This window comes from Xyrauchen texanus, chromosome 40 (genome assembly GCF_025860055.1).
Source record: "Xyrauchen texanus isolate HMW12.3.18 chromosome 40, RBS_HiC_50CHRs, whole genome shotgun sequence".
In the NCBI taxonomy this organism is placed as follows: Eukaryota; Metazoa; Chordata; class Actinopteri; order Cypriniformes; family Catostomidae; genus Xyrauchen; species Xyrauchen texanus.
The window spans coordinates 17,135,632-17,147,117 of NC_068315.1; the positions used below are offsets into that span (position 1 = coordinate 17,135,632).

The 11,486-nt window shown below is 38.5% G+C and overlaps 1 protein-coding gene across 1 annotated transcript in view; it reads left to right on the plus strand.

The window, feature by feature from the left end:
• odad2 (outer dynein arm docking complex subunit 2) overlaps positions 1-10,777 on the plus strand; it is a 95,931-nt gene extending 85,154 nt beyond the window's left edge. The window contains 1 exon segment of the mRNA XM_052112293.1: positions 10,356-10,777. Coding sequence (XP_051968253.1) covers positions 10,356-10,469 — 114 coding nt within the window. The 3' untranslated portion in view covers positions 10,470-10,777.
• Positions 10,778-11,486: the final 709 nt, after the last annotated feature.

Sequence of the window (11,486 nt, forward strand, 5' to 3'; positions counted from 1 at the left end):
GGCGAGTAAATTATGAGAATTATTCATTTTTCAGTGAATTATATCTTTAAGTAGTACATGGAGGCCACATTGTCCTCCATTTGAGATACAATGTACAACACTGATTTAGTTCTTGTTCTCAATCTAATGCATGATGCACAATTTTCTGAAGTTTGTGAATGGTGGATTATTCTGCCTGAAGTATTGCTCTACAAATGTTTATCTTAATAAAGGCATAATTATAAATTATTCTATCATCTTTACTTTCCTGGTAATTTATTATACCAATTAACACACTCTCTACATCAGGGGTCAGTATTATTAAAAATATATTATTATTAAAAATGTCCCTGTTTTATTCTATTACATTAATAATTTTAAAGCTACTCAAGTTATTCGCCCAAAAGTAGTGAGTGGTTTTCTTGTCTCCTTGTTATTGTTGTTTGATTAATATCCTTTATATGTCACACTTCAAGCCCAATATTTTTATGCAAATACGCTTTTTGTCCCACTGTTTAAATTCACTTTAGAAATAAACGACTGCGTTTACATTAATGCCTCACCATGACTAAAAAAGTTTTCAGCTGAGACCTGGCTCCATAGTTAAAGCAGGGTTGGCACACCGCAGCTTGCGACATGTGAAAACATCACTAATAAGCTTTGAAAGGATATATTTTGAACTATTTTGGAGCAGCGAGGGCAGGAGAACAAGGCGTGTTTTCTTTTTCTTTTTTTTTTTTTGTTGGGGGGCGGAAGTGAGAGCGTTTTCTAAGAAAATGGGAACTCAGCACAGCAAACAGTAGTGTGTATGCTGGGCTTCAGTTCGGCAGTTATCCCTGTGAACTAGCATGCCAGGGCTGCAGAGTATTGAAAGGCCGTTGTGTGGGGAATGGTTGCTCAGCAAGCTGCTGGGACTAAGAAGCAGAATGTGACTGTGGCACGTCTTTGGCAGGGCACACTGGTCCAGAGTGACTGAACACTGCTGAGATACTTTCTGAGTGGCAGTTTCTAGAATTCACTCCCAAAACACTCAAGCCACTTAATATGGGTCTCAATCAAAAGATTCATACCATGTTAGACAGCAATGCCTAACATGGTCTTTAAAACTTTCCGTAAAAATTGCTCAATTTACAAGTAACTAAACGGATTTATGTGTTAGATGTGATTATTCTAGCTCTTATAGGGTTATTTGGGGAAAACTGCTCTCCGCTAAGCACGAATAAAATATGCTGAACCAAAAATCAAGCATTTCAAGATGTGGCTGTGTTAGGGGGTTGTTCACACAGAATGCGTCCTTGCATTAAAAAAATCTAAACGCAGAGCCACAAATAGGACAGAACTTTCAATATAGTTCAGTATAGTTATAAAGTTCATTTTAACCTGACACGGCATGGTGCTACTGCTTAAGATGCTGATCGAAACGGATACGTGGGGCAACGTTCGAAGATGTCCAGTGCTTGTTTATAAAGAAAGACAATTGAGAAACAGTGCAGATAAATGCAAAAACTCATACGGTGTGAACAGCACCTTAGAGTGACTGTATAGACCACAACAGTTAAAGCAAAACCCATCTTATCATAGGATTCTACAATGCAAACTGGTGATTAAATTTACAAACCTCAAGTCTGAGTGGTCTTTTATTACAAAAACCAGGAAACACAAGTCAACCTTTCCTTTATTCAAATAGCAGTTTAAAAAAATAAGAGATGTCTCACATGTAGGCCTACATTTTATTTCCCATAAACTGTAATTCATTTTGTGAGTAAAAAACAAAACTTGTTTTGCCAATATTCAAATTCAACCACATTTGACCATGCTTTCCCAATGGGATTTTCACATGAGAAAAGCTTGCACATACGGTTCAAATGCTTCCCCCACACCCCCAATAACAACTGGATATAAATTATGAGAGCGGTTGTTATGTTGCAGCCAAATATTTTTTCCCATGTTCCTTTAATGGTGTGCTGTAGTCTGATGTGCTGGTGCAGTGAATGTGGTTCAACTCACCCCATAATTGGAGGCTGGACTGAACATTGGGTGTTCCAAAGAAAGGAGTAATGTCCAATTTGCAAAAGTCGTTAAGTTGAATGTTATTTTTCCCAGTTCAAGCAATGGCAAAAACTGGACAGCTGGTTGAATTGAGTGTGTGTGTGAGTATCTGTGTAAATACATGTTTGTGTGCGTGCGTGGATGTTCATTTATTAGCCTGTTAATCAGATGGTTTCAGTTTGGCCTCGTCAACTTTTCGTCACCACCAACCAGCCCCCACATTTTTGCTGCCTCCACCTGACCAACCTGAGGAACAGCGGAATAAGAAAACGTTGGCTCAGCAATACATTTATAATTTGATATATAGACTATTGTGACAGGGGATGTGTTAAAATTTTATTTTCTAACATTGTAAATGGGTTTCGAGAGAGAGTTTATCGGGGAATGATGTCTGCGCTGTAGTCTAATTTATGAAGGGGTGTAAAACTCAAGACTGCCTCTTGCTATTATTGTAACCGTTTTTCAGAGTCAGAAGCTCTTGTACACCCAACAACTTAGAGCTGTAATGATTTCCTTCTCTCTCTCTCTTGCTTTGCATTCTGTGCCCTCTCAGACTTATGTTCTTTCTGTAACTTTCCTGTATGACATACTTAATGGTGTAGAACTCAGTCTCCTAAATTTTAGCAGGGGAAATTAAGCTCTAAGAAAAAAGTATTTTGCACTGGAAAATGCATTAGAGTCCGAGATCTGTGTTCTCCAGCCTCTCCAAATTCTGTCTTTGCTATTTTTACACCTTTATTTATACTCAAAAATCAACCTTTAATATTCCATTTTAATATTTCATGAAATATGAAAGAACATTTTAAATTGGTTCAAAGCAAAAGCTGAGAATGAAACAAAAAACTTGTATGATTTTACAAGTGTGTTACACCTCCAAGTCCAGACGTTATATATTTTGCACACAGACTATTTACACTGATGTTAAAAAAGAATCATTCAGCCAACTGGGCACTAAAATGGCTGGGTTTACTTTTTCTTTCTTTAAAAGAGAAAGCAAATCATGTCTTTGATGTTCACAACCATATTTTTTTAATCTCCTTTCAATATGTGGGTGTTATGTTTTTTGGTTTTTTATGTTTATATGTAAATGTCTGTGTGTACTGTCCTGTAGCATGTGAATTAACCAGTGCATTTCCCCGAGAATAAACACATACTCTATTTGATATGACATCTAGTTTTCATTCTTTTTGATGCTCAAAAAACTCGATTCACCAAGCCCTTCTCCCGCCAGAGCTTTGCAGATTGTTTGTTGAAACCATAAATCTTTGCAGACAGCTTTAGTCAGATTTTCTATTAAAGAACCGCTTTCATGCAGAAATACCTTTAAGTGGCAAATTACAAAATACGAATGGTAGCCATTTATACCGACAAGGATTCCAAGGTGTTTATGGGGTGGGCTTAGACTGCATGTTAGACACTGATTCTGCTTCTATACTGAGCCTGTTGGTTTTACCTCCTGTTCTGTTTATGCAGCATATTCAAAACAGACCATTGTCATATGTATGCATGGCATTAGATAGGGAGGGATGTAAAGACAGGTATAGAGGGCATGAGATATAAAAAAAAGAGCAGGATTCAGCCTCTGCCTGCAGAAATATTCCATATGTTTCATTTTAGTCATGCTCTGTGTGCAGCAGGTTGAAGCCGGTATGGTTATGGCGAGCAGATGACGTCCTTATACACACTCAAGCTATTCAAGATCCCTCCTCACTCTCTCTGATCTGGCTACTGTAGCATGTGTCTGAAGTTTGTAGTGTTTTATGTCTTGAAACAGCATGACTCGACCCTCTGTTTCGTGTGATGTCAAGAATGCAGAGTATCTCAGGTGTGTGTGTAGAGAAAGGTTAAGGAGAGGTGTTTTGAAGACATGTTTAAGGTCTTACAAGGTTTTCTGCATGTTTATGAAGGGATATGAAAACAAAATTAAAGAGAACATGACTGTGAGTGTTTGGAATTGATCAAGAAGTGGCAGCTCAGTGTTCATTCTGACTCTGGGGTTATAGGGAATTTCCATTTGCCCTATGGGTGAAGGCTGTTGGTGTCGTTTACACATAGATAGGAGGAAGCCAAAATGCAGACATCACTGAAGTCTCAGAGAAAGGTCTAGACTTTAGAAGATAAGGACACAGGCCATTGGGAACAGGGACCAATAATGGGATTGGTATAAATTGGAAATGGAAACTGGAATGTTTAGTAAAGGGGTAAAGTAAAGGAGTGAGTAGAGGACAATAACAGGGAGGAACAGGTGGATGGGTGGGGGATTTTTTACTGAGATTTAACCCCTCTCCTCAGGGAACAGCAGCTTACCACTGCAGCACTTAACACCACAACACCTACATGCGTGACCGATCATGCGTGTGCAAGCATGTGTGTAAGAACTGATTTACATGTGCTTGAAAGAGGAGCCTGGGAAAACATGTTTTTGCCTTACCTTTCTAGAGGTCAGGATTCTCCTGTCACCTTTGGAGCGCAGAAAGACAGAAGAAAGACTTAGTGCCTCTCATTCATTTTTCAAACATGAGGCAAGTTATCATGTTACTAAGGTTTGGGAGTATTTAACAAGTGGCCTATTATAGTCTATTCAGGAACCAGCTGGGAGAGCTGAGAGGGACTGGGGTAGACACAGAGAGCAGTGCTTATCTGAGGCTCCGCTCCAGGCCCGAGGAGACCCTGTTTGGCTACGGCTGAATAACACTCTATGAGTTCTGGCAAATGGTGGCTGACCCTGTCACGGGCATCCTCTGACTGCTCACAAAAGCAGCTTGTCTGAATGTGCTGGCATGTTGTTGCAGCCTCGTGTTTGCATCCGTTTGCTTTTTCGAAGTGTTTTGGATTCTATTTTAAAAACAGTAAAACTGGAAATACAGCCAAACATGATAGCTGATACATTCATGTGCTGGAGAGAGGCTGCTGAGATTGTGCAAAAAACAAAACATAAAGCCCCCCTCCCCCCATTTGTGTATGTCAATTCAGTTCAGGAATCTGGTGGAGCACACAGATAGAATATTAGTCTTGCCTTCTGTTTATCCTACACTTATTTAACTTTTAGCAGGAAATTCTGGGAATGCCTTGACTGTCTGTGCCTTGACTCTGTGTTGCCTGCTCTGTATAAACTTTGTGTGCGTGCGTGTGGACATACTTAAATTTACCTTTCTTCTGGGGTAAATTTCATCCCCAAAATCTTAGTAGTATGTAACTTAAAATTTGTTTAATATGAAAGCAATATATTTATATGGTATGACCTCTTTAAGATGCTAAAGCTAAGCAAACTTGTGTGTTAACTTGTAACATGACAAAAGTCCAAAGCCCAGACGTCACCCTAACACACATTATACTAGCAATGACCCCGTTTACATACTCTTTAATGAATGTTACGGGTTCAATACAAGCGCAATTGACAGCATTTGTGACATAATTTTGATTACCACAAAAAGTCATGATAAAAGAGTGACTTTTGAAAAGTCACTCTTTTTCTTAAAAAAAAAAAGCAAAAATCTGGGTTGCAGTGAGGCACTTACATTGGAAGTGAATGGGGCCAATTTCTGGAAGACACTGGAAGAAGCATTAATTCTTCTGTTCAAACGTGTGTACTATTTCAGCTGTAAAGTTGTTTAAATTGTAATTTTTTTGCCCATTTTAGAATTTATAGTGTTATTTCATCATAGCAACAAAGTTGTAGTATTGGATATAACTTTACACAGAAAAGGTTAGTAAGCGATTTTATCACACTAAATCATGTTAACACACACATTGTCTTGTGGCTGTACTTCTGAAAAAGTTAGTATTTTATAATTTATTGATTCACTTTTATTGTAAGTGCAGCTCTGTAACCCAGATGTGACAGGGCGGAGGGCGGGGCCGCATCGTGATTCTACACACCCGCCCCCTAATCAGGCTAATCAAGCTTCAGAGAGGGATAAAGGCTGACTGAAAGCTGCAGTGCGACAGAGAGAGAGATTTACGGCAGTGTTTCCCAACCACTGTGCCGTGGCATGTGCCGTGAAAGAATGTCAGGTGTGCCATGGAAAATTATCAAATTCCACAAAATAAATAAATGAAAAAAAAATGAAAAAATGCATAAAAACAAAAAATCTACTTTCAGGGATCCAAACCTTTCCTCTCCTCACCTTTCAGAGAAATTCGCTGTTTTGAAACCATAATTGGTCACTTTTGTGATTTTGAAGAGCTACGATTTATGAGCAAATGTGAGTGATATTTATACGCGTTAAGGGCCTTTCACATGACTCGCGTCAGCGCTGCAGAATACACTGAAGTCGGTGAAGTGACTTTACACCAAAGTGTTTTTCACACACGCGTTTTTTGCTTCAATAATATCTTTGAGAATACTAAACAACAAGAACATTTAAAAACTGTCCAAATTTGTGAAGAGAAATTTAACATCTCATAATTTATTTTAAATAAATATAACCTTATCGTTTACGAATATCAGAGACCCCAGTAAATGAACTAATTTAAATTCACCAAGAAAACGCTTCGACCTAAACATAAATTAGTCCTTTTATTACTTTCTGCTATCAAAGCAACTGCAAGCTTTTTTTCTCTTCCAAATACATGTTTTCAATGTTTATTGTGTACACCACCCGCATTTTTACGTGACAAACTCGTAAAATCGCCCCTCTGTGACACTTTCTGCAACTCTCGTCATGTGGAGGGCAATGTGGCACTTGTCGCTGTGTTCAGCCTCAAAAACCAAATTAAAACTGCCACGAGAAGTCGTCTGTCCTAGGCAAAGATGCATAATCTAATGACAATTGCCTCAGCATCAGTCTCCCTTGATGCGTTTGATTACGAACAGGCGAGCACCACGTGGCTTGAGGCTTGAGTTGTCAAATGAGTTCTGTTCAGTTCATTTTTTACGCTTTGTTCATATTTTAATCGGATTTGTTTTTGTAATATCGTGTTGTTCATATGTCGTGTTTTAGTGGCCTCCGCTGTCACTGCGGGGGAAAAAACATGAATCTGCTTCATGTGGTGTCTCTGCTGTTCATCTGTTCTCTTCATAAATAAATAAATGCATAATCTGCTATATGCTTGTCCTGTAAATTCATGATTAAAAATGAAAATGTGAACTAAAATAAAAGCTATTAAATGTCTTATTATGATTAAAATATGAAAATTAAAATGAAGAGTAATAATAGATTGTGACGGAATTTCTTTGACCCTGTCCGTCAAAATTACGTACGATGAGAAAGTCTAGCACAAGCACTGTATGTGATTTTTATTTTTATTTAAAAAAGTTTGCATAGCCGAATTTCAAACATTACAAGTAAACATGCTACTTAGACGGATAGAAAACATGGACAAGTTATTGAAAAGGAAAAATATTGACGATGGTTAGCCTATGTGGGATAGTGGTGTGCCGTAGAATGTTTTAGTTGTAAAAAGTGTGCCGTGGCAGATAAAAAGTTGGGAAGCACTGATTTACGGACAGCTGTCCGACACCTTTGTTTGTTTGTCTATTTGTTTATGTCTCTTATTAAAATGTAATTTATATTGGCAAGCCGGTTCTCGCCGCCTCCTTTCCATTAATCTCTTTACACCAGATTTGAAAGAAAAGGTGGTTCAAGTCAAAATGTATTTGTGCGATTATCAGCATTATGCCACACGTGTGGTTGATGGAGAAACATATTTAATGCCGCTTAAGGGATTTAGAAAAAAGCTGTTTAAAACCCCTAGGTTTCTGCTAGCTTATGCGGTCATGTATTGTAAATGCATAAGCGCCATTCTTATAGGTTTCTGAAGAGTGTGCATTTGCGTGGATAAGACTGGATAACTAAAGTACAAGCGGGAAGAATTCTTCAACTTATCTGGGGAGTACAGCAGGAAAAGTGAAAATCACACACACACACTCAAGTGGAACACACCAATTTAAAATATTAACTACTATCTGTCACATCTGCATATGTGCATAAATGCACTGGAGAAATTCCGGTTTAATGCAAAGTTTAGGAAACTAACACAGAAGGAACTGTAGAACATCTGAAAATAAAGCAAAGCAATAGAGAAAAAGAAATGGCATATTCTATCTTAGACATCATGCTTACTATTTACATTAGCATTGCAGGGAAATTACATTATAGCCCCTCTGTGTAGAGAAAGCTGTATGTACTGTAAATGCAAATACCTTTTTCGTGTATTAAGCAGCTTTCTCGCAATAAACAATTTCTGGTGTCAATGTTAACATAAGTTCCTAAAATGCTGAATCGGTTACCATTTTGAGGCTGACAATTTATTCATGTATTCATACACTTCAAATAGTCAAGAATAAAAAAAGAGGGCGGTAAAACATGGATATCCTCCTTGCTCCAGCATCAGGGTTATAGAAAATAGTCTTGAGGCCTTGGTTTGTCCAAAGGCTCCTTGGTGAAGTTAACAGAGACATAGGGGGCCTAAGGGACAGACTGAATGAAGCTCAATGAATGACCCACTATTGGTACTGCAGTGAGGGACTCACACATACTAAACAGATTTAGAATGCCTAGAGTGTTTGACCGCAGTTTGTGTTTATTTACATTTTAGAACACAGCCCAACCCATGCAATCTATCTTTCTCTCTATGTCTCTCTTCCTCACTTGCTCTCTCTCTCTCTCTCCCTCCCTTGACAGAAACAACTATATTATACCATGCTGTATAACTTAACCACAGTGTGGCATTGGCACAAACTCTAACCCTTATGCTCACTTTGTGTGACAGTATAATAAGTAACTCTCATTGCACAATAAAAGGAAAAGGTTTTAATATATTATTTTATGTAGCCAGTATGTTCCGGAAAGTGGTCTTTTTTAGAGTAAGTGAGCTCTGCGTTGAAAGTGTGGATCAAAACAGGCGAGTTATATGAGGCAGAAATGGAGCGATCTGATATGACCTTTGCTCTGAGGGAGGGTGGAGCCAGGCTATGTGGTGAAGATTCAGGTTTAGTACATCGCCAAATATTCAGTCAGCTGGTCACACAACCCACTCAAGCAGGGATCTACAGCAGTGGCATACACTTAATGGAGGAAAAGAGAATTAAATAGATACATTTTCTGAAGAAAATGTAATTGGTGCTTCCAGGTGCAAAACTTGCTGCAGCCATGTGGAATTTGCCACTTTATAGTACTGTGTGTCTAAAGAGCCCATCATCGTGTCTGTATAATATTCTGGTACCGAGATATGGCAGGGGCATGTTGCTATACAGTTGCTAGGGATATGCTAGGATGTTGCTATGTTGTTCCTTAATGGCTGCTTGTTGGCCTGAGTCTGAAGAATCCACCCGTGTGTTCTGAACCAGAGATAGCTTTTTTTAATTGTGCATGTCTAATTGCTTGGGAAAGCCACAGCACACCTTCTCTCAACAAGTCACACAATCTGAGGCATCACTCAGGTCCATAGCCCAAATGGTGCGGAATGAGTTACAAGCCAAAGTTTTGTCTGTTAAAAGAAGAATAGGGTTAGGAATTTTTAAAAATCCCTAAAGGCTGGATTACACTACACAACTTTAAAAATCTGAACAGCTTGTAAAAAATACTAGGTATCACGCATTTACCGACTAAGTAACTGGCTACAGATAAAAACTGGCATCACAAACCAAACGACTCAGATCACACACTACCTAATCCAATCCGATTTGATGGTAAACTCACCTGGAATCTTTTCTGAATCTGAGCATAGTTCAGCCAAACGCACTTCCACAGGTCACATCACAATCTTAGAGACCCAATTCCGTAATTTAATTTTAACAAATAAAATGTTGTTACTATGTTTTCCCTTTGTATGGCAGAATAGTAATAGTGGCATCTTGCTAAAGCAAGCACCACCAATTAATACAAAGTCATATACAAACACGAAACCCATTCATTATGGTAATGTACACAAATAAGATAATACATGCATCTTATGCTTTAACGATAATACAGGTATCCGCACAAATAATTGACACATAGCCTCAGTCATACTCATAGGAATACATTCTCTTACATAAATACACTTAAATACACAAACACAGTGATATGTAGTTAATGAGCCAGGATTACTTTGCTGCCATCCAGTAGGCAGCAGGCCTTGGCAGCCGCAGGAGCTGTAAACTCCTCTGGCAAATGTCTGCAGTGTGCAAACAGTTGCATTTATAGCTTAATAACAGATGAGATGTCTCCTTCAAACCCCAGGAAAGAACTGCTATAAGAGGCCCTCGTGAATGACAGTAATTGTAGCTACATGGTTTTCATTCTATCTGATGAAAGAAGAACGTTTGGTATTGTTTTCATTATTGGATCGTTATGATGGCTGTTTCTGACATGTTCCTCTCAATCTCGTGACTTCTTTAACAGCTCCTGCTCATCATGATTGGATCCACGGATGAAATTCTGCAGGAGGCGGCAGCCAGCTGTGTGGCCAACATTCGTCGCCTGGCACTAGCCAATGAGAAAGCTAAATATGGGTAAAAAAAAAAATGACCACAAGCAAAACAGATATATTCTTCCTCCCAACCTGTTGCTGTGCCCTCAACCACAATAAAATGTTCCACCAAATTTGTTACTTTACCCCCCCAGTTACACTAGGTAAGGGTAGCCAATCAGTTGGTGTATATTAACCATTGCACAACCAGACCTTTTAAGAGGTAACTGCAGGGGAACAACTGATTTGATTGACTGATGTATGTTTATTTCTATTTTCTTTCACTCTGTAATATTCTGAAGCATTAGTAGACATAAACATGTCATTTATTACTTCTTTGGAGTCTACATAAACCTACCCCCCACCCACACACACACACACACACAAATTCCTCATCACTGCAACTAATTTTACTATAACAATAAACGCTTTCTTCTCCCATATGTGTACATGCCAAATGTTCCACACTTGCACTGACTGCAGCGGTTTAGAGCATGGATACAATGTGCTCCCAAATACAGCAGGTACTGATGTCCACACATCTGAATAACAGACACATCTGGTGATTTTAATTTTTGTTTAAAAAGTTAATACAACCCTGTAATTGAAAACTGCTTACTGAGGAAAAACACAAGCATTCATCTTTTCTTCCCCACCTTTTCCTCTCACTTTCTCTCTCAGTACACAATAGCTATTCAGACAAACAAGATCATATACACAAACATTTGGGGAAAATAAAACAGACAAAACAAACACACATGGTTTGCAGACAAAAGAAATTCCCATTTAAATGTAGTTCATAAATTCTACCAACATTCACATAAATGGCACAATCCACAAAGATGTGTGTAGTACCTTTTCCCTAATATGATTAATATGATTGAGAACATAATTATCGTGAGCAGTTCCCTGAGGATTTCGCTTTATTATTTGTTATTGCACAAAATATGGTGATGGCTCCTCTGAATGTCCTCGTTTATTTTGCCTGTTTTAAAAGTAGGAGCATGTATAAGGACAATTAGACCACCTCAACAGCACAAGAGTAGCGTGCTCTCTGTTCAAAT